This window comes from Melanostigma gelatinosum (assembly GCF_949748355.1).
Source record: "Melanostigma gelatinosum genome assembly, chromosome: 5".
Classification (NCBI taxonomy): Eukaryota; Metazoa; Chordata; class Actinopteri; order Perciformes; family Zoarcidae; genus Melanostigma; species Melanostigma gelatinosum.
In genome coordinates this window covers 19,434,327-19,460,813 of record NC_136638.1, presented here as the reverse complement: position 1 = coordinate 19,460,813, position 26,487 = coordinate 19,434,327, and the positions used below count along the sequence as shown (strand labels likewise).

Below are 26,487 nucleotides of genomic sequence, written 5' to 3'. Positions count from 1 at the left end.
GTTGGACTTGCCCAGCTGCGCAGGAGAGCTCCCCTGCGAAACGCGCCATGGGATACGGGAGAACCACTGCCGCTTTGTGCATGTACACCTGAGGCTTTTGTGGATAAACGACACGTTGTTTTTTTTTTTTGGAAAAAGAAGACTCTTTGATTTACTCGCTTTAGCTTTCAGAGAATTTGTTCAGTCACGCGGAATCATTAGCCTCCGCCGAGGACTCTTATCACTTTATTTCTAATTCCACGGTGTGGATTTCGGCGAAGAGCTGCCAGGATGGTCTCAGCCGACTGTTTCAGATTGTTCGTTGTCATCTTGTGTTGTTCGTCACACACAAACGGTAAGAAGTCATTCATGCTTCTACAGATCAGTTATTTACGCGTAGTAGAGTTGTATGAAGAACAGAGTTTTGACATCGCACTGTCAGATTCGTTTCAATGAATGGCTGAAAGCATGATGTTTAACATATATTTGACCCGATCAGCTGTCACTTATCAGAAGAGGTACAGCGCGTGGCTTTTTATTCATTAATTAATGATGATTCATGATCATCTTATTCTTTCTATCTTTGAGCTGCTACCAAGAGTTTAATTATTTGGCCGTTTTTTATTTGATCCTTACATTTGTGGAACATGTTTTAGTGTTTATGGATATTTCAGTATTTCATATTTCAGTCGAACATCCAATTTGAATATTTTCGGAAAATGATGTGTCAAGGCTGTCATTGGACCTGCAGTTCTCATTTAAGCCGCTAGAGGCAGTCTTGTCCCGTTGCAATTGGGTGATTATTCATGTTAATACATGTGTTGACTGACAGGTAATTCTAACAGACGAGTAGACTATATTTTAATATCAGACTGATTTTATTGGTGAAATTTGGATTTGTTTGATTTGGATTTTTTGTCATTATGACATTGCAAATCAGCCTAGTGTTATATATTATAAAAAAATAAGTTTATCCAGCAATTGTTATCAGTGAGTGAACAGGATTAAATATTTTGGGAAGAGAGAGTCTGTGTCTTCAGACAATATAATCATTGTCTGAGTGTCACTGCACAAAAACAAGATGGATAGATAAAAAGTGGATGTTCCTCCACCTTGTGCCAGGTAGTGTGCCACTGAGATACACACGAAGCTTTCCTCACCATTCCCAAATAAACAGCCTATCCAAACAAAGGAAATACCCCCCACACACACACACACACACCCACACACACACACACCCCTCCCTCACACACACACTCGTACGTGCTGTTAGCCTATGACGCTTTGTCTACGATGTTTTCAAGTAGATTTCCTTCACTGTCCACACACAAAGCGTGGGAAAGACACAAGGAGGAAGCGGACGTAGGGGCAAGAGGCAGCCTGGAATTGTTCTGGCGAGTAAAGGTCACGGAAATGTGACACGCTACCTGAGCAAAGATTTCTTCCTGGAGCTCCTTGTGCTCACTTTGAGCGATGTCCAACTGCATCCACATGACAATGGCAGGGAGGACAGCAGGGTATTGTTCCTGCAGAGGAGACTGCTAGAGCCATTAGTCACTGATGGTGCATCAACTTCTTTCTGTTCATGCCGAGGTGTGTAACCGATGTATGTGTAAATAAACGATGAACTTATGCTTTACCACACATATTTAGGATTCACTCTGCACCCTGTTGGTGTCATAATATTGAAGTTATTTATCATTCTACTGAGATACATTTGAACAGTTTTCTATTTCTACATCTTCACTCAAGCAGAAAAGGTAAACTGTGTCTGAAAGATCATCTGACCTATTTGGTATTTTGTTAATAATTCACTTGTAGCTGCTTATTATTGAAAAGTGAGCGCAGGTCAAGTGTGCTGCTTGGTGACCTTTTGACACCAATTTAAATGAAGCATACCGGCTCAGACGGCGAGAGGGAAGCCTTTTGCAGCTCTTTGCGACGCGACGCTTGCGTTTCCGATTTATTTCAGTCGTCCTGCGTAACGGTCAATGACTTTTGCGTATCACTTGGGGTGTGATGCATGTATTATTGATTCAGTGAACTGCGTCTGTGAAGTTCATAGATTGCATGCTCTATCCAGGTAGTTAACTACAGTTATATTATGGAAAAACAAGTGAAGCTTCGTGATGATTGGAAGAAATAGTGATTGAAGGGATGATTGAATGTGACCCTGGAAGCTGCCTTGCTATTTTATTGTCCTAAATATTATTCACTCATCGCGGTCGTAATTCTTCTCTGTTAGTCTACGCTACGCTGTATGACTCAAACATCTGTTCTTCTAAGATGAGCACAGTGTTTGTTTGTTTTTCTAAGTCGTCTTCCAGATTGAGTTGATATGTCAAATTCGTTTTGGAGTATTTTTTCTTTCCTGTTCCGACACCTGAGATGGAGTGGAAAATGGGAGAGATGAGAGGTCAACCAAGTTCAGTGCGGGCTCATTGCTCACTGGTGGTACGTCTGGGCCCGCACAGGCAGCACAAGAAAAACACATCCATTCACTCACTCACTCACACACACACACACACACACACACACACACACACACACACACACACACACACACACACACACACACACACTCACTTGGGTTGGGAGTTTTGCCAGCAGATCAGAAAAGAGCATTCCCTTACACGGGGATGTAACTTAACAAATTGCTTTGTGTAGCTGTTCTTATATGATGATTGCAGCATCTGGTCCACAGTATGCATATCCATCCTGAGCCAGCAATATGTTTTCTTTGAATCTTGCATGAGATTTCAATTTCAAGGAGCTTCTCTCTGCCAACGAGTCTTAATCATATGTTATGGAACAGAAATCCTCTGGTTTTACCATTTTGCTGTCTCATGCAGGCGACTCCTGTTTGTTGGCACTACTCAACTTTATATAACCTAGAATGGCCACCCATCATGGCCAGATGTTCATTTATTTTGCTTTTTTAAGAGCAGTCTGGGGAATTTTTGCCTCCTCATCTCCAATGGCTAATATACGGCTAATAAAAAAGGCACTCTGCCTAACTGTTGTCTTAAACTTGCAGTTGGCAAAGTGGACGGGAGAGAGAATACTTCAGGAGACACGGACCATGTAACACAGCCGGAGCAGCGGTAGCTACTTATTTTGGCAGGTGGTCTCAAGTCTTGTCAAGGTTTCATCTTTGTGAAATTTTTAGTTTGTCTTGAAAATCTCGACCTAAAGGCAACTTTCCATGAAACATCAGTGACACAAAACACCAACCAGGTCCTTAACAGGTGAAATAATAACTTTGAGAATCAAGAGAACAGTTTTGTGTGGAGTATGCTGCATTGGTTTCCCATCACTATAATTATTAGAACATCAAAAGGCTAAACCGATCGTGTGCTACGCATTTACACTGCAGGACAGGAAGTTCAGCCCAGTGGCCGTCGCAGATTATCCACTTTTTGCTACTGTTTCGCTCCTGTCGCCATGGCCGCATGCAGCCAAGATGACTCACCAAGAGTGACCCTGTACTCTTTTGTTGAGCTATAATTCCCTCTACACCCATTTAATATCTTTTGTTGTCACAGGAGTACAAGGAATGAATTGGCACGGTTAAACAAGGAGGGAATCATCATGCCGCATTGTTACTTTTGCCTTGAACACACCAAGAAAAGATAGACGCTCAAGATAGTCGTGTTGTTTCATGACGCCACAGGAAGCACGGGGAGATGAAGTGCATTCTGCAAAAATAAAAGGGAATTCCACATATTATTCCCTGACTTGGGGTTTCCCGTCATATTCAGTGACATTACAGTCATCTCATACAGTAATAGTGGTTTTTATTATGCAACACCAAGCATGATTTACTGGTGGCAGGCTGCAACAGCAAGGATGGTGACATCTTACCAACGGTTATGCCAGCTCATAATGGCCTTCTGGCATTTCACCTCAGCTTCTTCATTCTTATTCTCATGTCACTCAATTTGTTATATGCTCAACCTACAGTTCTGTAAAGTTGTTGTAAAATGGTAACTCCTGGGTTGTCTTGAACAATTTCAACTGCACTGCTGAACCTCTGGCTTACATTTGTTGAGAGTTGTTTGTCATTGTCTGGCTGTTGTTTGAGACGAAATATTTAAACGGAATTTTCTATTCCGCAAATATTTCAGAACAGTGTAGAGTAGATCCTGGAATCCAACACTGTTTGAATTTTTTGTCGTCATTTTCTGTGAACCTTCCAAACACCGTGTCATGTGCCACTTCCCCTCATCAATGGCAAGTTAGGACAAGGACATACCAATGTGATCCTGGTCTAATGTTAGTCAACGTGGCCCTGTGACAATAATCAGTTTGACGCTGTGTGGCTCAAGACCCCATCATCAGTTGAAACAGAACCAGAAGTCACAGCCTCCGTCTCTCTCTCCCTCATTTAGTTTGTTCCATGCCTGTCCTCTTCCTAATGGCTCTTAATGAGAACCAGCTTCGGGGCTCTTTGAACCAACACAGTAATCACAATTTCTGGCATTTTTCAGGCTCTCTGCTGGAGGAATGCGGCACACAGCTGTTACGGGGGGTTAGGGGTGTCCGGACGCTTGCTGAGGTCAGCTTTGGGCAGGTGGGAGTTTTGACGGTGTGGGTGTTGAGAGACAACCGCGGGATGTTTCTTTTTTCTCTTCCAGTGGGTTGCTGGGGGCCCCTGCTGATCCATCCATCTGTAGTGTGTTACTGAGGAGAAGAGGGAAACGTGTTTTAAGAGATGAGCTTCATGTCCCCCCAACCATAACCCTGCAATTCTAGGTCAGGAAGGTGTTTTTTTTGTTGGTGTTATTGGTGTTATGTGTTCAAGCAGATGCCAACATTCTTACATTGGTTGCTTTTGTATCACAACATCAGAAATCATTGTTGCAGACAGGACATGAGGTGGTGTGCTTTTTACTTTGCCAATTGTATTTAACAGGCTCCGGGGGTCAAATTCAGTTTGATTAATCCATCATTTTGCAATGTTCTCATTTCCAGCAATTCATTCAACTCTATGCCTCGCTGCCAATCTGCAGATGCGAGGTCATAAAACACAAACGAGAACATTCTCAAGGAAATGTGTGTGACCTTTCAGGAGAAATCAACAACAGATAGTCATTAACTTGTGATTTGTAAATTCTGGGATTGTTTATTAAGGTCAGGAAGCTTGATTTGTATTAATCTAATATACAGCTGAACAGCGTGTGGTATCACAGCATGAAAGACTATCAGCCACATCCCTTCCCCTCTGCATAACCTTGGACAATAAAACAATGATGTGCTAATATTTAGTGAGGAAGTCCATATTGAGTGCTACTGCCAACACTCGCACCGTCAGCTCATTCTTAGCACGACAGCTGTTCTGAATAACAGACAATTACGAGCAGCGTGTGTGTTTCTGTTTGTGTTTTTCTGTATATGTGTGTTTGCATTTGTTAAATGCAGGTGCACTTGTGTATGTGTGTGGTTTTTCTCTGTGCGTGTGCATACACATGTGCATTCATCGTGTGTCAGCATGTCAGTAAGCTGTTGTGTAACTCCATTGTCTTTCTTGATTCTGGCTACAAAATAGATGTTTCCGTGAAGACCGTCACATTTCGATATAAAAAAAAGTTGTTTTCTGACCACAATGACAAGCTGTTCAGGGAGCTCAGTGAAAAGAAGGAAATCACATATGTGACACCTCCTGAACAGCAGTGAGAATCAGTGTGTCCAATGTTGATCACTGTGAAAGGGACCACTCAACAGTGGCTAGAGGCCACCTTTGATTCAAACATGTCGACCCCGGATTTTCCCCCGTGGTAATGTAATACAGTCATGGCACTTTGAGTGCAGGGTCGAAAAAATGACTTGTGCCTAAAAGAGAGGAAGGGAGCACCCATTAAAGGAGGTTGAGCGGTGGATTTAGAGGTCTAACATGCTCCCAGTATCACCCCCCTCTATTCCAGCTTCTTTCTTTCTTTCTGCTCATCCCACACCACTGTTCATTCTACTTGTCCTCCCAGCGCCGGAAACACCCCCAGTGCTCTCACAGCAGCCCATCACTTACATAAGAGGCAGGAGCATGTCGGCACAAAGTGAACCCACATGCACAGCGCTGAAGTGATTCATGGGGGATTTCCAACAATCTTTTATTACTGTTTTGAGACAAACAACATAAATGAGATGCTGTAAATATGCAGGTTTGTAGGCCTTTCTCACTAATAGTTATGTGTGTGTGTGTGTGTGTGTGTGTGTGTTCAACAGGACATTTGGAGACGGAGCACTCGCCTAAGATTCTGCCCTCTGACAATCCCCTCATTCGACCTAAGGGCGATTTGTTGAACCTCACATGCAGGTATGCAACACACCGATTTGTGTCAATGCAGTGAACCAAAATGACAAATCAGTGTTCAATGTCATATTTAGCTGATATCGTGCGTTGTTACAGATTAACCTACCCAAAGGTAAAATTGTAGTAGACAATAGACAATAGACCAGAAGACAATTGTAGTAGACCATCAGGAAGAAGATTAGCTTTTTCTATAAAGTTATTCTCAATACTGCTCATCGTGGCCACGAGATTGGATTCAACCTGCAGTTAAAAGCTCTGGCGGGGGGGGAGGAGAGCTCAGAGCCCGGCAGCATTGTCTGCTCTTCCAGCTAGAAGCAGAGCTTTGCCTCGCTGCTCCTCCGATCCCCACTGGGAGCAACACCATGCTGCAGGAGACCCAGGCCTTATTGCTGGGCCCACTGAAGGGAGGCACAGGAGAACCAGAACCAGGACTGTGCTGGGCAGACTGTCAGACCCTGCTGCAGTAAAATGGGAGGTTTTCTAAAGGGACACCGGTGCTCGGAAACCACTTTTGTACACAGGGACCGGCAAAATCAACACAAAAACAATGTTCCTTGTAGTAGCTTTAAGTACATTTTGTTTTGTTACTTTTACTCCCCGTTACGTAACCTTTTCAATGAAGGACTTTTAATTGTATTTGTGGTATTTATACAACAGCTTAAAGGATCTGAATACTTATTCCACCACTGCATGTAGACTTTGAAGAATATGTAAATTCCTGATTGACAAATCCTAAACCTCCGTTTTTGCAATAATCAAAGAAGTTCATGACCCTAGCTTTTCTTGCCCTTTATCAGAAGAGAGGAGTCAGCGTCTGAACTGTCACTGCAGCCATAAAGTTTAGACTCTTGTCTCATCACATGACAGAAAGGCCAGGGGGGAAGTAAACGGCACATGCCTGGGCCTCAGGACACTTGCTGGCTACAAAGATGCTGGGACAAGTGGTGGACCACATTTATCAGCCTGTTGCAATTTCCTTTTGGGATGGTGGGACCAAAGTGTGCTGCGTTCACATTTGTTAAGAATTTTGAGAGCCTTGCATCATTTTGTAGGCCCCCGAGGAATGTTCAGGAACTCATATCTATCTAAAGTAATGCTTCCCTATAAGGCCATATGCTAACATGCCTGGCCCATACCGTCTTGTTTTCTGTCACTGGACGAGAGCTGGAGGTTGCTTGACCTAAAATTCTGCAGGCAAAGGCAGTGGTATGCAAGACATGTTTGATGTTCCTCTGGGATCTCTTTAATGAGAGTTTTAAAATGGAAAGAATGTGTTCGCTGAGCACGTCATTCAGGAGAAGCATGTTCCCATGTGAAAGTTCAAGTAACTCCAGATTGACTCAAAATAAACTTGAAATGAACATCAAGTCAGAAAGTTCCAAGCGGAGAACAGCCGCTGCCTAAATGAGAAAGCTTGCGAGTTGCCAGCTATGACACTTCTCCTCGAAATGGATCCGAAATACAAGTTTTTGACAGATCCACTGTAATGTGATGCGTCAAATTAGAAAGAAAAACAACATATTTGGTACGTAATGTTGTTTGAAATGTTCTACAGAAAGTAGCCGGTAGTAGTAACGGTAAGGAATATTTTCTTCGTGTTCATCTTATATTGTCCGTCTGTCTTCTGTCAGAGGTCATGGCCCGCTGCACTGGACACTTGTTGATCCCAGTCGATCGATCTCATCAGAGGGCGTGAAGGCGGAGCCGTGTGATTCCAGACGTCACTCTCACTGCAGCAAACTGACAGTCGCAAGCTTAAGTGTCAATGACACAGGAAGCTACAGCTGTAACTACTCCAAGAACGGTTTTGAGCACGCCACCTCGATCTATGTCTACGTCCAAGGTGAGGTCAGATTATCTGTGGTTTTTATCAAATGCAGTAAATGAACCCGTGGGAATAAGAGAATGTAACAGAAACCTGTGCAGTCTCTGATAGATTTATGACACTGACATTTTCCCCTCCAGTCCAGAATGTACGTAGTTTTCTAGATTGAGAAAAATTGAATGTAATGTTTAGAAATACAAATAATTGTTCTATAAACTAAACCACAGCTAAGAGGGATTTCTTTTTTTAATTGAGTTTTCATTTCCATCTAAGAACAACACACAATTAAGACTCCTGATGAAAGACAGGTTTTCACAGGGGGATAGTCATCTGCTGAAGCAAGAGGAGGGCTATGGAGTTGAACTGAGCCCACAAACAATGGCACATAATGGACAGAATACGATGGCTGATGAGCAATCTGATATTCCCCGCAAGATACGAGAGCTGGAAAACACGAAACAGAAAAGAAAGCAAAAGAAAAAAGTTGAAAAAGGGAAGAAAGTTTTGAAGAAAGAATGAAGGAAGGAAATACAGAAAAAGACAAAAATGTTGCAATTGTACACACTTTGCATGACTACAGTTATTCCTTAGAGAGAGAGAGAGAGAGAGAGAGAGAGAGAGAGAGAGAGAGAGAGAGAGAGAGAGAGAGAGAGAGAGAGAGAGAGAGAGAGAGAGAGAGAGAGAGAGAGAGAGAGAGAGAGAGAGAGAGAGAGAGAGAGAGAGAGGAGGTGGTTTCTTTGCTACTATGGAGGTGGAAGGGTTAGCGTGATTGCACAGGAAGTCGTTTCCGGTTCCAGCTCCTGTTCTCAGAAGTATCCGCTAAAGTGTCACATGGCACCAGTTACAGTTACAATATCATTGAAATGGAAATTGTGTTGGGCGGCATAAGGAGAGCAGATGTTGAGTGTCAACATCTGCCCATTTTAGCTAGATGTGTGTGCTTTTTGACATTTAATATAATATATATAAAGATGAAAGCATGAAATATTGGTCTAAGGGCTGTGAAATAGTTGGAGACAATGGCTAAACTAAATGCTGGATGCACTTTGTTCCCCCTCTGTGAATGTGGTTCCCAGGCCGCCTGCTGTGCCTGTGTTTAGTCTAACGCTTTCTTTTCAAAGCCCTTCAGCTGTTTATTACATCATTTTTCATGCTTACTTTTCAAATAATGGTTCCTTTATGACACCACTACTGCTTGACCTCACACCAATTGCAGACTATTTGTGTGGTGGTGAATTTCCCACATCGGCCGTGTGATGCCTGGCTGCCCAGTAGGAACAAACCACGAGCCTGATTGCTCTGTCTGTGCTCTGCTGCCTTATTCGGTTAGAATGAACTGATCTGGGATTTGATTTCTGTGTTGGATGCCCTGACATTGCTCTGATTCAATTGCACAGCTAAACTCAGCTCTAGCGTAACAGTTTATTTCAGAACAACAGCTGTAAATTTGCTACAAAACATGGTTATCCCAAAAGACTAAATGTAAGTGTCCACATCTGCTTTGAAATGCGATTTCTGACCTGACCATGTATTTTAGATGTCACCTATTTTGAGTTTTTTTTTTTTTGTTGTTCTTCAGATCCCGAGCAACCATTTGTGGAGCCCCATAGATTTAAAATCTTGGGCATCTACAGGCATGAGACCAGCCTGGTGGTTCCCTGCCGGACGTCCTCTCCTGATACTGTTGTTACGCTCACAGGGGTAAGGTCTCTCGAAGACAAACACTTTACACCTTCTGCTTATGATTGTGCTGTATATACTAATACACTGTATGTGCTCCAAAGACCTGGTTGCACATGGATTTAAAAAGTAAATCACACAGTACGCCATCTCAGAAAGCCAGATTGCTATTAACACCACAGCAGGGCATCCTTATCGGATCCTTGTCGTCTTTGGCACTCTGTGCTTCAGGCATCTTGCTGGTTCTCACACCCTTTGTGTTGAGCACACAGAAACAGACCAGGGACAGTGGCTTGTCTGAGTGAAGCTCACGGGCGGCGATGGGAGTCATTCTGTCTGCTTCCTGTAAGAGCAGGAAGGTGTTCCAAGAGTGTTTTTTTCTCAGAATAGACCCTCAGACTAAATTTAGCCCCCCTTCTCTTACAAACATCAGGAAATCCAGGAGAAAAAGAGTACACACTGTGTCCAGTTACAGGAAACAACAGGGAACTTATCATGAGGATCATTTGATACCAGAGTGCAGCTAAAGATGTCAGTGGAGGAGAGCTCCCTCAGTGATATGGTTTGCACAAGGCTTTTTCTCTCTCTTTCAAACATAAGAACCTGGTTGTGGTCAACAAAGACAGCATGAAAACCATCTTGACGAAGCTACCATGGCAACCACAAAGGTGTGCGCTTCTTGTCATTGATATAATATGTGACATGGCGGCTGCCGTGGACGGTCACATCTGACTCAGATGGCACAGATAGTGGTTGTGAGACCTTCCTGCTGTTGGTGAATCTATGGCACTCCTCCTTTCTGCTCCCTTTCCTTCCTTCCTTCCCTTGCCTCCTCTCCCAGCCCAACTTCTGGCCTGAGAACAAACAGCAGCAGGCACGTACATCCTTTTTCCGAGTCAACGCTGTTTTGTGCTCCGTTGCATGACATGATTACAGTGGTTGCACTCCACAAAACAATAAAAGCTCATTTGATATCCACTCTAATAGATGTCTGTCCCCAGCTGAGCCCAGCAGAACATGTTAAATGAAGTTGAGTGCATAACACTTCAGTCCGTCTGGCTCAGTGTTCTTCACGAACATCACGAATGTCACCAAATATCCACGGCACCGACAAACCTTCTCTGCTCTACTCTCTTGATTGCAGCAACCGCCTTTATCAGAGAAGGTCACTAAGGAAACAGTCTGGGATCCGAAGGTTGGATTCAAGATTCCCTACCAACCCGATACTGAGTATAGCATGCTCACCTGTAAAACCACGGTCAGCGGTCGTGAGTTCACGTCAATATACATCCCTATGAGAATGAGTGAGTCTGTTGTCTTTCTCGCCATCTTGCTCGGTTGAAAAATATAGATTGGTGTCGATTTCTCTGTTTCTCTGTCTTCTTATATTTGTCACCATTTTTACAGCTCATGTTCTTACGAATGTGAAGATCACCCCAAATAATGTCGCCAAAGTGTTGGTTGGAGACACCCTCGTGCTCAACTGTACTGGTGAGACCACCTATAATGGAAGAATCAACTTCACATGGGATTTTCCACAGAAGAAAGTAAGTTTGGGATTTACTTTAGATATAGCGCTGCTATATGTTCAACACGCCGTCGCAGAATGTAGCAGTGGAGTTTACAGTTCCTCCTTTGTCCTCAGGAAAAGCAATACTCTACCAAAAAGACGACGGACCACCCTGCTAATGTTCTAGTGATGAGCAAGGCTTTAATTTTGCCAAACATTACCATGGAGGATCAGGGGAAGTACCACTGCAAGGCTGACCTTGAACCCACGGTGCACAACAATGTCTCAGTAACGGTCCTCGTCTATGGTGAGTATGCTTTGGATGGATTTAAAATCAGGTGACGGCGTCCATGAGCTCCAAAGTTTATTACAAAGCATAAAAACGCAACAAAATGATCACACACATTTGAACTTCTAAATAAACCTCGCTGTGGTGATTCTACAATGATACGATGGTAAAACTTTGCTTTTCGATGGATTCTAATGTCTGTCGTTCATCTTTTGTTCCAGAGCATCCATACCTCCATGTCTCCTATAAGCCTGGTCGGCCTGGTAAGGTTGCTGTGAGAGAAGGTAAAAAGAAGCTTGTGTTTGCCCCAAAGGTCGACGCTTTGCCACCAACAGACATGTCAGCATGGTAAGTAATGCTTTAAAGTCCCAATAAAAACTGCTGGTTATGTATTGAGTGAACGAGCACCTTTATGAGTCAACTTTCCATTCACGTCTTTCTTTGATTCTTGCTCTTTATCCATGGTTTAAAAACCTTTCAATGCCTCCAATGCTTAGGTATAAGGATGGGGTCCCTATCAAGAAGAATTCCACCTGTTACAAGATGGCTGGTTACAACTTGGTCATCTCTGATGTGCAGCAGAAGCATGCTGGGGCCTTCACCATAAGCCTGGGCAACCAAGTGAAGGGCGTGTACAGGAATCTGAGCTACACGCTGGTAGTCCACGGTAAGCTGTTGCCATGAACCTGATAATGACTGCTGATCCTAAGGAAATGAAGCAGTGCCTTGGCTGGCCCGGCACTGTGGCTGCTTTCAGTGCAGTTCACTGGACTGCAGGTAGCAACTCTAGTATGAGAGGAATTTGGGGGCTTGTTGATTCCAGGGCTGGATTGACGTAGCAGGGGCAGCTGTCGTTGATTATGGGGGCTCTTTTGGGGGGCTTGGCGCAGTGTGTAAATGGCCTGGGCTCTATTCTGTACGCAGATTCCAGCCGCTCCAGACCCCCCCTAGTCTCCAGCATTTATTTGAATCCTCACCATGTGTACAGTGCAGCTCGTATAAACAACATGTTCCATCCAATATGTATACAGCTTGAGGAAAACAAGGACTGAGCATGTAATTGATTGTTTTAACTGAATACCACTGATGACTATTAACACTAGAGGTTATAAATGTTTTAGGGTGTTAGGTTGAAACTTGGACAAAGTCTGCTTACCATAGAGAACAGAGAAGTGTGCGTCAGCTACTTCAAACTTGTCATGGGGGGGCAACGCTATATTCATTGCATTCTTTAAACACAGCAATCCCAATAGTGTGCCAAAAAGTGTAAATGTAAGCTCCATGTGGCTTGTGTACACTTTATTTATGATCCTTAACTGTCCTGCTTCACAAAACTTTGATTTATTGGAATGACAAACAAATGAAACACACAGCCACAACTAAACACAGTGTCGGGAGATTCCTGGTATCAATTATCGAACTATTTCATCAGTTGTTTAGGGCTGTCAGAGTGCTCCAGATTATGAATGTGTCCTACGTGATGGCGTGTGCGTGGTGGGATGCAGGTCTTGTGGTTTGCCTAGCTCTGTCGCTGTGTGTAGCCTGACTATCTAAGCTGTTCAAAATGGAGCGAATGGCTAGGTGGTGTGGACCGGCACAAGGATCTCTGTCTGTTGTTGATGGTTGATACACTGATGGGCATGGGCCACTGTGGGGTCACTCTTGGGCCTACAGCCCTGGGGTATCCAATCATCCTGCCATTCTTCTCCGACACGACGTCCAAAGGACAACTGGTGTGCACCTTTTTCATGGCTATCCATCATGACTGCCAGCCCTCATTATAAAGACATTATGAGATTCCACAGTGGGCTGGGATGGTGGCTGGTTGATCTAACCTGTTGTCGCTCTCTCTTTATCTCGCTCTCCCTGTGTTTTTGTGTCTGTGTACTTATGTGTGTTTTTGTGCACTTCTCTCTCACAGTGAAACCAACCATTTCAGAGGCAGAGCTTGCCACTGTGGACGTGCAGCCCTACATGTTTGGCAAACAGCATCAGCTAACCTGCACTGCTTATGGGATACCCTTGCCAGACATCTTTTGGCTCTGGCAACCGTGTCACTCAGACCCTGCACTTATAAAGTGAGTCACCATCTTGCTATATTCACAAAAACTGAAATTTTTTAACTCGATTTTCTGTGAACTTCGTCCAATTATGAAGGATTTAAAACACATCAAAGGGAAAGTTTTCCGAATAACATAATCTGATTCAAAATGTGGACAAAAACTTATCTTTTGTAAAAAACGTATTATTTGTAATGACAAAAAACAGCATCATAGACTTAACAGTACCTACTTGTAGGGTCCAGACCCACCAGACCAGCCCGGGGATCCCACTGTCAAACAGATCTACATTGACTAAATTGACTCTGGCCCAGAATACGACACATTAATCAAAGAAACGGAGCCCTCGAGAGCTGTCCTCTCGTTTGTGGTCAGTGGCTTTGTAGGCTGAAGGGGAAAAATAGGGGAGATGTATTAATCTAATATTCCCAGAGCTGTTACACACCCGAACAGAACTGAGTGTATGAGTGACTGTGCATGAATACCGGCCTGGTAGTGAACCCACAAACAAGATGAACATTCCCTGAGATCCTGGCTCGTCAATGGCAGCAGCAGACCTACGAGTCGTAAGATCAGGAAAACAATGGGTCATTACCGTTGGGTTATCAGGCCTCAACACCATTACCAAAAACAACATTGTGGACCACTGCACAAGAAAGAGACGGAATTCTGTTACATACTCAATGGCGTTAATCCACCAGTGCCTCTATTGTTTCATTTATTAAACTTTCTCAAAAACCTTCGTGTACTTGCCAGATTCACGAGCATTGAGTCAGAGCAACTCTTTCTGCCTGGCCTAAAGATAATCAGAGCTGGCACTATGAACAGTGGCAGGCAGCTAATGAGACAAGGGAACAGCTATAGCCTGGTGGGAGGCCAATTGTGCAAAATGTTTGTTTTATACAGCCCTGACCCTGCAAAGTACCTGTCACTGTAAATCCAGTATTTAGCCCTTCAAGATCATATCTCATCAAAATCTTTGAGAGTTTGGAGGGGACACGCAGGGAGTGGGCAAGGTTTAGAGGTGAGGGAAGCTTGCTATGTTGGATGTGGAATGAGTCTGATAGGGTAAGGGGCAGAAATATGGGGGTGTCTTTATCGCCAGGTTGAGAAGTTATCAGCTGTCCCTTGTTGACCGCCAAGGTCTTAGGATCAACCTTATCTCCTCTGGCCAGAAGGTGTGTGGGGGGGGGGGGGGGCTGTTTCCTGTACGAGGTGAAGCATAGCACAGCCCTTCCTGTCACTGTTGCTGTTTCCTCCTCTGCCTCTCCTCTCATCAGGCTGATTGTTCCCCACCACGGGCGGTGAAGGGTTTGGGGGGTTGGTGGTCAAATGAATGCTTTCTCTTGGTTTTATAACCCAGACAATCTGGTCTAGACCTGGACTCGACCCACATCAGTCTCAGTGGTCTTTTAAAATACCCTCACCCTTTCAGAATCATGGCTTTTAAAGTACGATGGCATGTTGTACTTTATAATCGTGTGATGTAAGCAGGATGTGTTCTAACGTAACATCAAGGTTCCCAATTTAAACAACATGAGTCTTTTTTTTCTGTGTTGTATTGTTTAAGGTCCAACACATCTGCATTTGTCTCTATTCATACTGAATGCGTATTTCTTATTACATTTTTTCTGTTCCACAGTTGCAATGCTAACAACAAGCCTCTTCCGGTCAACATTGTTGACAGGGGAAATAACTCCCACAACTGGATTAAGAGCATAAATGACAAGCCTGAGCTGGTTAAAGGAAAAAACAAGGTATGTGGTTCAACTTTATTTGTAGTGTTTCCACATGGGTTTGAAACAACAGATGAAATGTGGATGACAAGTGTCAGTGACCAACTCAACAATAGGATTTATATGAGAATTGCATCAAGAAGAAGTCTACGGATCAAGGGAATAGCACGACCGCTAGGTCAGATCCAAGTAGAAACCTCTTGTGACCGGGGCTTGAAAGTCAGATGTAACATCTGAAATCTATAAATCATTACAATTTCCCTGCTTTTGGCAGTGATGCTACTTTCTTTCACTGAAAGTGATTCATTTTGTCTGCTGTAGTTTTGACTTATGTAACTGTGACCAAAACCCATGAAAAGGCCCTCAGCAGTCCCTTTTGAAGAAATCAGTCTTGTTTTTCATTGTCGCTCTTAAAAAAACAATCTTGATTTATTCATGGAATAAACAACCAAGAAAATATGGGAAACATTCTTGTTTTTTACACGTGTGATGTGTTGCATCTGAAAAGGAAGATGCTATATTGATAAATAATGTGCATTTACAATATAAATTTAACATGCATTGGTTTTCCTTCCTATAATGAGCAAGATCTGTATTAGACTGTTCCTGTACTTTGAAATGGTGAAGCCATAACGCAGAGACACAGTTCATCTCCCTATAATGGAGTGACATACACATTCACAGTTCTTTCACATAAAGAAGGCCTGTAAATGAAGCAGCTGCAGCTTCATCCTGGGCCTTGCCAAAGAAACATCTTTTATTCTGACATCAGTTAATCTTTTCTGCTGTTTAGACTCTTGGATCTAAGCCTTGTAAACAGTGCAAAAGCTATATGGCTTAAGCCATGCGTGTGCCAAGAGCTTTGAACAGACTTTTATAGATTCTACCCTTCACCATTACCTGTGACGAAGAGCCGCTACACACACTGAAACACAGCTGGAACTGTGCTTTTGTTATGTAAGCATATTCTGCTGTAATTGCACATAATGTAATTGTAAAAGCAAGCTCTGATCATGAAAACAGTGCATTTAAGCAGCTACAAACAGTCTGTCACACCAACACATTCGGCACATTTAGTTGTCTTACACCTCAATTATTTATTTCTGCCAAATCAACACTCAGGTTTGAATGTCGGATCTACGAGTCCATCAGCTTTTCTTATAAAACATCAAACACATGTTTTTGTGCAAACCTAAACACAATACGGAAAGCGTAGACAAATGTCCTGTGGGAGCCGTTCACTAAAACTGTTCACCCCGAACATAATTAAGAGCAGGCCTCCTTTGCCTCTGTAGGATTAGGTTAAAGAAACCCATTACAGCAGAATGGGCCAAGTAAGGCACATATTCGTTGTTATAAAGGTTTTTAGCTCGAGAAAAGAATCCATGATCATTCTCAATCCAAACTATTCGTTCACTGTTTTCACCTGTATTTCTGGTTCATAAGTAAGTGGTTTATTGTCTCCTGCTCGCTGATTAAGCTCAGAATGAAACCCACAATCATATAACAATTGTAATTTTGACAATTTGCATAGGGCATCAGTTCTGATATGTCTCTGACATAAATTGTGAGGCACCACTTATTTACAAGTACTTGTGGCCAAACGCTGGTGCTTTATGAGGGTTAGGACTAAGGGTCAATGATAACAAGCAGACGTTTAAAAGAACAGGGATTTGTTGGAAGTGAATTCCTCTCTGTCACCCCACATAAATCGTTTTGGCCCGTGAATAAGAACGTAGTCAAGGCCGGGCCTTTCAGTGCCTCCCCAGAAGGCCCAGTAGAGAGGAAGACTGGCCCGGGTCATAATATAAGGAAAACACAGGGGGGCACAGAGGTCACAGTGCGGCTGGTCAGGTCACCTCTTGGGGACTGTGCACAATTGTTTAAATGACTGTGTTCGAGCTCGGGTTACATCATGGTGAGTAATAGCTGTAACATAATACCATAAGGCCACTCCATCTCTGTTTTGACAAGTGTCAGAGCAGCATGAATCGAACAATATGATATGACTTTGAAACACACATTCTGTTGCTGCCTGAGTGTTTGTATCGTGAACATTGTTTCATGGCTGCAGCTGTGTGTCTTGAGAGTCAGCACAATAGCTCCTACAAGCCCAGGACGTTTAGGCCAGCATACACCCAGACAATACACCCACATCATTCGCTCTCTTTGATGGAGCTAACTGGCCCCCAAAAAACAGACGTCAAGCAGAACACTAAGCAGAGCCCCACACAGTCTGGCCCTCACCCAAGTTTCACGTATTATTTTGTCTATTTAAGCCATTGAAATGTTGAACTGGTGCAATGATACAATTGAGTATGGCGTTAGAAGTGCTTTCCAGGAAATGGACCTCGAGCCGTGGCACTAGATCTATAGTACAGGTCTGAAGGCGACTCAGCGGGTTTTAAACTCCAGATGTATCCTTTCATTAATGTTACTCACTGGAGAGTATAAATCAAACCAGGCTCTGGACCTCTTACCCGCCTGTTAACAGCGACTCGCTGCTCTGATGGTGATTGAACCTTAAAGATACGTCACACTGAAAGTTCAAGTCAAAGCGGAATTCTGAATTGTGATGTTAAGCATTTGTTGTTTATCTCCACATGTTTTCTTTCTGTTTGGAACGATCAGTGATAATTGCCGCTCTTATCCCAAATAGACTGTGAGCACCCTGGTGATAGGAGAGGCTGTCATGTCAGGACAGTACACATGTGTGGCCCAGAATGAAGTTGGCAAGAGCACAATGACGATCCCTTTCTACGTTGACGGTAAGTTGGACACCAGAATATGAGAGCTGAAATATTTAAATCTGGATTGCTCAGCTAAAAGTGCAAACAGAGTTTTATTGCAATCATAGCAAAATGCACTATACTGCGCACTGGTTTCTTTCAAATGATCTACACGTACAGTACACGCTGTAATGAATTGCAAGAACAGCAAAGGAATGTGCAGATTGCATTGTGAAACCAGAAACCAGAGGGGGGCATTAATTGAAACCATCTTCCACTGTAGCTGAGTGGCTTCAGGGTGGAAGAGAGGCAAACATGTCCTCAGCCATAGCACGCTTTTACAAATAACTATGAATAGCATGCATTCCTGCTCTGCTGCCAGCAGGTCATTCCTCTTTCTCTGTTAGCTTTCTGCTCGGAGAATTCGAGAGTTTCGAGAGTTCCCAACATAAATATCCATGAAGACAGTCATGTATTCATAGTGAGGATGAGGTGTCACTGCAACAAAGTGAATCACAATTCCTTAAAAGCTGAGTGAATCACATCTCCTGAAGGGTGATGGATTGCTTTTGGAGAGGGATGTATGCGGGTGAGCCCAAGCTTGAGGGGATGCCAAGGGCCAAAAAACGTGTCTCCCAAAGTGAGAGAATTCCAGAGAGGAATTCATCTCTCTTCCAGAGGTGAGGAAGACGGAGAAAGATGGAGAATACTGCTAAAAAAAAAGAGGGCACAAATGTGATAACAGCTGTCTTCTCTTACGGAACACAGAATGCTTTCCAGCAATCTGAACAAACAAGCTCAGTCTGGTTCCCGTGGGGCCCAGACTGAGCTTCTCTCCAATCGGATGAGTGCGGGAGCGCCGTCAGGCATGCAGTCCCCTGGCAACGTGCTTCCAATTAGCAGTGATGAAACAGGAAATAACTGCAAATTTGACATTCCTGACATTGCAACAAGCAGCAAGTATTGTCCAACACAGGATGCGTGTCTCTGTTCGTGTAAAACAGATGATGTGGAATGCTCTTTATTCATAATTAGTAACTTTTGTTGACCCCATCTGATCATTGAATGACTGGAACTGAGGATGATTCAACAATCATTGAAATCCATTTTCACACTAGATCACCCTGAGGAAATCACCATCGAACCTCGGGCAGCCATCGAGGGGGATGACGTCACTCTGACCTGTCGGGCAGCTCGCTACCTTTACAAAGACCTACACTGGTTGGATTCCAGGAATCAAACGATCACTTCCAACGTGTCCAGTCTCCAGATCAGCCGCTACTCCATTTCTCTTTCTCTCCATCTGCATAACGTGTCCCAAATCAGCACTACAGGTTACAAGTGCCAAGCGTACAAGCTCCACAAGAGGGTTGAACTCAAGACCGCGGCACTTTTCGTGGATGGTGAGTTCGAGGAGGATGTAAGAAACTTGCAACACTTGATAAGTCGCTGTCTGAACAAGACAGTAATAGAGAAACAGCAGCTTTAATTCAAACCTTTTTTTATGTTTTGTTTTTTGTGCAGTGAGAAAAAGGCCCTGGCTGAGTCAAAATCTGACGAATCAAGATGTGAACAGTAGCAGCACCCTGACGCTGGCCTGCTTTGCTCTGGGAGTTCCTCGTCCGTACATCATGTGGTACAAAAATGGCGTTCAGGTGAAGGAAGGACCAGGTAACCTGAGAATGCTGTTCTACGTGCTATGATTATCATATGAGATGATACAATTGTGTAATGTTGGTTAACAGTGGCACAAGTGCAATCCTGCCGCAGAACTGCACAACTGGATGATGGGCTGAAAGAGAAGGAATACATTTTGTTGTTAGGAAGACTGTATAATCAGCTGTGAATCTGTCATCCGCATTGAAAGCTGCTGACTGTTTCTCAATGTGTCAAAGACCAGGCCACGTTTTTTCATTGTCGGGCATATTTGCTCGGGGGACAAGTAAACAACAGAGTGCGGGTGATGTCATTTCTGAAGCTGAATTTATATTTCCAAAACCCTGAAGTTCCTATCTATGCACACTGAAGACATTTGTGCAGTTAAGCTGCACTTACTGTTGCAATCGTTTATATAATTACGGCCTGTTGGCAAAGTAAAGGTTTCATTCAGTTGTATTCAGGTTGTCATATTTGCATTTACACGCACACTGTGAGAAGATAAGTATGCTAAATCCTTTTATGTAATTGCATAACCTGAGCTCCCACAGAACATATTATTTCTGGCTCATGGTGTTTAAAACATCCTGAGTAGAAATTCAATTATTCTGCATAAACACAACCTGAGTAAGAGTGGGTTACTTTCCAGCCATAATTCTTCTACGCTCAAGTGTAGCATTCCATCTGCTTTTGAACTACTGCCAGTCTGCACTTGCACAAAAGATTGAGTCCCAAATGTTAAATGTCACACCTTTTAAACTGTATCAGTTTGACTGCGATTGTGTGTTGCAGGTATCAGTCTGGGACAGGCCGGGGTCCTGACCATCGAGAGGGTGAAGAAAGATGACGAGGGTCTCTATGAGTGCGTAGCCAGCAATGTTGAGGGTATTGCGAAAACCAGTGCTGTTGTGACTGTGTTCGGTAAGTCACTCAGACACCTGGAGATATTAACTAACGAACCATCAAAAAAGATCCAACACTCACCCACAACTTGCTGCATTGTCAGTGGAGTGTTGTTGGGCTACACATCGCATCAAATACACTAATCGTCCGTCCAAAACAGTGGAGTCATTGCATATACCACATGTCCAATCAAAACGTCTCAGAGGCCCTCTTGTTTTCTTGTCACCACTACAAATAGCTCTCGTCTGACTTCATTATGAAAAGTTTCCCCTGACAGAAAATCTGTGGCTGCCAGGAATGCCAAGTGAATTCCTTCTCGGGTTTTATGACCGAGGCTCTGGCTGAGGGTCTTTACCTTGAGGACGTAACCTCTGTGAAGTGTTAAGAGGTCCACGAATGAGTGCATTAGATTCAGTGCTACAACAGCCAAGGGACTGGAAACACACAGTGGATAATTGGAGTAGCATGTCTCTTGACGTGTGTGCCTGTGTACCTTCACATGCAAATGAATTGACGTGAAGGTCAGGATGGCAGTGTAGGTGAGATGTCATGCATGTAGTTTTTTACAAACAGATTCTAAATAGGCTGAACTTCAATCTCTCTTCAAATTCAACAGTAAGTGTTATCAAGTCCATCTGCACCACAAAGATATTTCAGCAACAGGCTGTATGCATGTTCTGCTTGGCTGTTTAGTCAAAGATTGCATAATATAAGCGCCAGACAAACTTGTGCAGATTCAAGGGATACGATGTTTCAGAGTGTCGACATGGATCGTTTAAAAAAAACAGTGTTTGGAAGAAAATATTGTCGTAAAAAGTGTGGTATGCATATCCTAAACAAACCAGAAATAAACACCAAAGTGTGTTTCCATTTCCTTTTTGTAAATAACCTCCCAGGCAATTAACAAAGAAACAAATAAACAAAAGATTGACAAATTTGTAACAGAATGTTTTCTTTTGATCCCACTGTTATATGACAATTTATGAGGTCGTGAAAAGCACACAGTGGTTTCTTTGCTGAAGAGGCCTGGTAGTTGACAACAGTTGTTCTCTTTCCAGGGGATGAAGGGAAGCCAAACGTTGAGGTGATCATTTTGGTGTGTACGGGAGCTGCAGCCACGTTCCTCTGGCTCATGCTGATCCTCTTCATCCGCAAGCTCAGGAAGGTAAGACCTTGTGTTACTTCTTCATATTAGAAAGCATATGAGATTAGCATTTGCCAAGATGAGGAAAGTTCAAGTGTCATGGCATTTGTGATTTTCTTTTTTTGTGGTTCCTGTTTTCAACTAATTCGACTCCAATGATTTCATAGAAGCGACTGACTAATGCTTCTTGTGAAATACAGTTAAATGGAAGGACACATTTAGCCAGTGTTTATGATTTCCACATTTCCTGCGATGAGTTGGAAATGCTGAGCTCGTTTGTAAGTTCAGTCAAAGGAGACTCATGCAACTAAAACAACGAGGAAACATTTATGCACCTTTGATCTGGACAAGTATGCGTAGAGCAAGAACTTTTATCGTCAATTCAACATTTTTCACAACTTACTGATCATTTCAAATGAAACAAAAGTTCAAAACTCTGCGTTGTGTCGTGGTTGTCATTGTCAAAAACGTATTAGATCATTCATATTTTGTAATTTAACACCCTCAGCAACCGGCACAGTATAAGATGGGTCCGTCTATCATCATTGACCCTGACGAGTGTCCCCTCGAGGAGCAGAATGATCTTCTTCAGTACGACAGCAGTAAATGGGAATTTCCCCGTGACCGACTGCGACTAGGTGAGAATCCAATGTGCAGAAAAATGTTGAAGACATAATTTTCATATATTACAGGCAACTTTAGACACAGTTAGTTTATTTTAAACCGGTGAACCGCAAAGCTGCCATAACTTTAGATGTTAAGATGATGTTTAAACAATAACAGAACATCCAGAGCCACACTTGGGATATCTCACAATATTAGTGTGTGTTAATAGCTTGCTAGCTGGATGAATGAAAATGTACACAACCCAGCAGGTAGTGCCCTTGATGATGCGTTACTTGTGGTGATGAACGGGATGATGTCGATTTTCGAATGCAAAAATAATTTGACTGTAACTTTCATTTACGTCACTGTTTCTGATTTCTCTGCTTTGAGCACATTTGATTGGCATTTTCCGGACAAGAAGTTCAACCACAAAAGGTTAAAAGTTCATTTTAAATGTGTTTCATGTTGAGAATATATACAGCCACATTAAGTTAGGTGGAATAGGTGTCACCCCTCTCTGCAGCAGCTGTGTAGGGTCATTACTTATCAGTGACCTGCGCTGTCATCCAGTCTTAAGTGAGCCATAAATTCTCTAGAAAAACCGCCTGGCGTGTGTTGTTTTAATTACAGACCCATAGCCTGACTGACGGGGAACCTGGTCAGATTTTTCTGCCTGAGGGACAGGAAACTCTAATGTCGTCCCACTTATCGAATACCTTCTTCCTTTGCCAGGCAAAACTCTTGGCCATGGAGCGTTTGGAAAAGTGGTGGAGGCGTCTGCCTTTGGGATCGACAAGCTCTCAACCTGCAAGACTGTCGCTGTCAAAATGTTGAAAGGTAAGATATCAAAACAAAAAAAAAAAAGTTAAACTGTGACTCTACATGTCATTTCTGCAGAAAGATGAATTTCTTGCGCACATTACAGACTCACAGCATCACATGTGCCTGCAGTTAATGTTTGTACGGCGTATCGGTTCAAAAAGAGCATGCAATGTCTGTTCCTCGCAAAGTGCAGTTAAAGGTAAGGACTAAGATCTCTAAGCCTGTTCTTGATAAAAAAAAAATGATTAAGTGTGTGCAGATCGGACAGCTCAGATCAGAATGTCCAAAATCTGCAGGTGAAGAAGAGTTCCAAAGCTGAAGATGCAAGTACCAAATGAGCAATAAAACCATGTTTGCCCCATTTTAGAGATTCCAACATTTGGAAACTATCAGCTGCCTCCGGTCTTTTTTAAAGAAGGAATATTTTCCCATTCCAACGTCTCTCCAAATATTTACAACAAGTGTTGGATCAAAAATGAAAAGAGGAAAACCAACAAGCTGAAATGTTTTCATGAAAATGTTATGACAGGAGAAGCAAACTGCAGAACCATCAGTAATCAGAGGTATGGGGATGACGGATCATGAAGAATAGGGCTTATGTATTAGATGTATTGGTCACTGTCATATCATTAAGCATGTCTCAGCATAAATCACAGACTCTCTGAGAGGAACTGACTCTGGCTGTCAGTCGTAGGTCAAAGTTAATGTTAAGCAGCAGGTCTCCTCAAATTGACCGTGGTTTAGCTGGAGACTCCCTGGCTGCTTTAAGCCTTGAGCTCATAAATATCAGGGCGGTCAAGGCAACATAAAGCAACCCCTAAATCTTAATTTTCATAATTCAAAGTGAAACCATTTTTTCAAACTTATTAAGTCGGTTATTACATGTGAGCGCCTGCCTTTTTAATTTTTCAAATGTTGGCATTCATCTTTGAGGATTCCTCCATCAAAAAAAAGCCTCTTCATATCGCTGGGCTTAAAGCAATATTATTATTTTTCCATCATATTGAATGAACTCTCAAAATGAAATTCCCCAGTTATCCATCGAACAAGGTTCAGTTTTTAGCCCAACATTCTCGCTGCACATGCAAACGAAGACAGAAGTCACTCTTGAAATGTAACGCAAGGCAAGGCTGGAAGAAATATCATCATCTGTGTGTTCAGATTGGATATGTACACATGTTGGTATTTAGCAAGCCGTATATCCCATGTATCCAACGGTTGTGTTTCCAGTTCCAAAAAAAACGAAACTCAAAGGAAATATCGATTACATGTTCTGTGTTTGATTGTTTATACAACGTTTGTTCCCTCCTGTCTATAAAATATCTTTACAACCTTGCTTATTTTTCATCGAAGTTATCTTTGCGTACGATCTTAACCTGAATCATCTGGCGAGGTGCTCTCATTTTGTTTAATTTCTTCCATCTTAACTTCATAAAAGTGAAAATCTGTTTCTTATTATCTTTTCAATGAGTTTGGATTCCAAGCGTTCAAATTGTTCAACGGAACATTGTTGGAGTGATCCCAAAACAAAATGAAAGGAAAATGAAACACAAATGTTCATCCTTTAAGTCAGGATGTTTGATACACCAACCGACGCTGAACACGTTCTTCATGTGTTTGCATTATTACAGGAGGCGCTACGTCAAATGAGCGGAAAGCTCTGATGTCAGAGTTGAAGATTCTGATCCACATTGGGCATCACCTGAACGTGGTCAACCTGCTGGGAGCCTGCACCAAGCCTGGAGGTGAGCTTTACTGCTGAGGAAGTCATGAAAAGTGATCCCACTCTTTCAATATTTGGGTATCGAAAATACAATATATCAGAAGAAATTGTCAGTTTAACTTGAAACTATCACATGATGTAGGAATAATCACGAGAGATACACCATCTTAACAGGCCCATTGATGATGATAGTGGAGTTCTGCAAATATGGCAACTTGTCCAACTATTTGAGAGGCAAGAGAGATGACTTTCTCGTCTACAAGGTGAGTCACGGGCTGCATGATTTTAGACCTTTCGATCATTCTGGCAACGAGCTTGTCAGCATTGTGAGCAATGATGGACTGTTTTTACAACCATATGGAGAAGCCCCATGATGCATGTCAGCAGCAGTCTTATTTAACATGATATATGCGTGTGTGCTGGTCAGAGCCAGGACGGTGAGGTGGTGTCGTCAGGATCGGGCTGCGAGCTGAGCGAGATGATGAAGCGCCGCCTGGAGAGCGTGGCCAGCAACGGAAGCTCCGCCAGCTCTGGCTTCATCGAAGATAAGAGCTACTGCGACTCGGAGGAAGAGGAAGAAGGTAAAGGCCGAGCACGTCTCGCTTCCCTTCAACCCCCCTCCTGCTGTCCCCTTCTTCGCCCCCTCCTCTCACCTCTGCTCCACCCCTCCTGCCCAGGAATGAAAGCTCCCCTCAGATTGTTTTCGAGCCCGGGTCTGACGGGACATTTCCTCCTCCTGTTCAGCAGTACAATCACTGCAGCAGGAGCCACTGTCACCCCACTGAGTCTGGGGAGGCGTCTGTTTATTTCCTGTCCTGACCTGAGTGTTGCTCCGCTCTGTGGCTCCAGCTCGGACACGGCACGTCAGCCATGTTGTTCCTGATGTGTTATTTCTGGTTTGATTAGCTGTTTACTCAGGTGGGCCAGTGGAAGGACTCCTTGTGAGTTCCTCTCTCAGACCCCCGACCAGCACGCTGGGCCCATAACCACACGTTTCACCTGACATTTGAAAAATAGGAGGAATTGTAATTTGTTTTCATTTCTCGTCTGTAAAGGAAGTTTAAAAGACATTGTGTAGGAGGAGACACGTACGTGATTGTTAAGATTATGTGTGTTAGTTTGTCACTGTTTCATCTTCTCTGATTTATCTGACAAAGAGCTGCCGATCACGTTGACTGCATTAAAAAAAAAAACACCTGCATGATTTGGATCATTGTCCTAAATGTATAAGCCATATATATCCAAGCTGAACCCAGTCTCACTGGGAAAACTTTGTGTTCTATTGTTTCACAGAATCTGAGGATTTATATAAGAGAGTCCTGACGTTGGAAGATTTAATTTGCTACAGTTTCCAAGTTGCAAAAGGCATGGAGTTCTTGGCTTCCCGCAAGGTATTTTCTTCACATAAATCAGACATCTGTCACGACATTTTATTTTAAACAGCTGCATATACATCTATGGTGTAAGTGTTGCGCTTTTCTTTTTAAACAGCATGTTATTTTGATATTCATTATC

General features: G+C 43.0%; 1 protein-coding gene across 1 annotated transcript in view; it reads left to right on the top strand.

Moving 5' to 3' along the window:
• Positions 1–270: 270 nt before the first annotated feature.
• kdrl (kinase insert domain receptor like) overlaps positions 271–26,487 on the top strand; it is a gene marked incomplete at its 5' end in the record, with an annotated part of 40,786 nt that continues 14,569 nt past the window's right edge. The window contains 22 exons of the mRNA XM_079269355.1: positions 271–334; positions 6,202–6,292; positions 7,921–8,132; positions 9,694–9,815; positions 10,939–11,098; positions 11,202–11,341; positions 11,440–11,611; positions 11,815–11,941; positions 12,091–12,260; positions 13,515–13,671; positions 15,296–15,410; positions 18,049–18,157; positions 19,237–19,521; positions 19,643–19,789; positions 20,567–20,695; positions 21,736–21,842; positions 22,330–22,459; positions 23,160–23,264; positions 24,881–24,994; positions 25,147–25,235; positions 25,400–25,553; positions 26,266–26,363. Coding sequence (XP_079125481.1) covers positions 271–334; positions 6,202–6,292; positions 7,921–8,132; positions 9,694–9,815; positions 10,939–11,098; positions 11,202–11,341; positions 11,440–11,611; positions 11,815–11,941; positions 12,091–12,260; positions 13,515–13,671; positions 15,296–15,410; positions 18,049–18,157; positions 19,237–19,521; positions 19,643–19,789; positions 20,567–20,695; positions 21,736–21,842; positions 22,330–22,459; positions 23,160–23,264; positions 24,881–24,994; positions 25,147–25,235; positions 25,400–25,553; positions 26,266–26,363 — 2,997 coding nt within the window. The remainder of the gene's footprint in view (positions 335–6,201; positions 6,293–7,920; positions 8,133–9,693; positions 9,816–10,938; positions 11,099–11,201; positions 11,342–11,439; positions 11,612–11,814; positions 11,942–12,090; positions 12,261–13,514; positions 13,672–15,295; positions 15,411–18,048; positions 18,158–19,236; positions 19,522–19,642; positions 19,790–20,566; positions 20,696–21,735; positions 21,843–22,329; positions 22,460–23,159; positions 23,265–24,880; positions 24,995–25,146; positions 25,236–25,399; positions 25,554–26,265; positions 26,364–26,487) is intronic.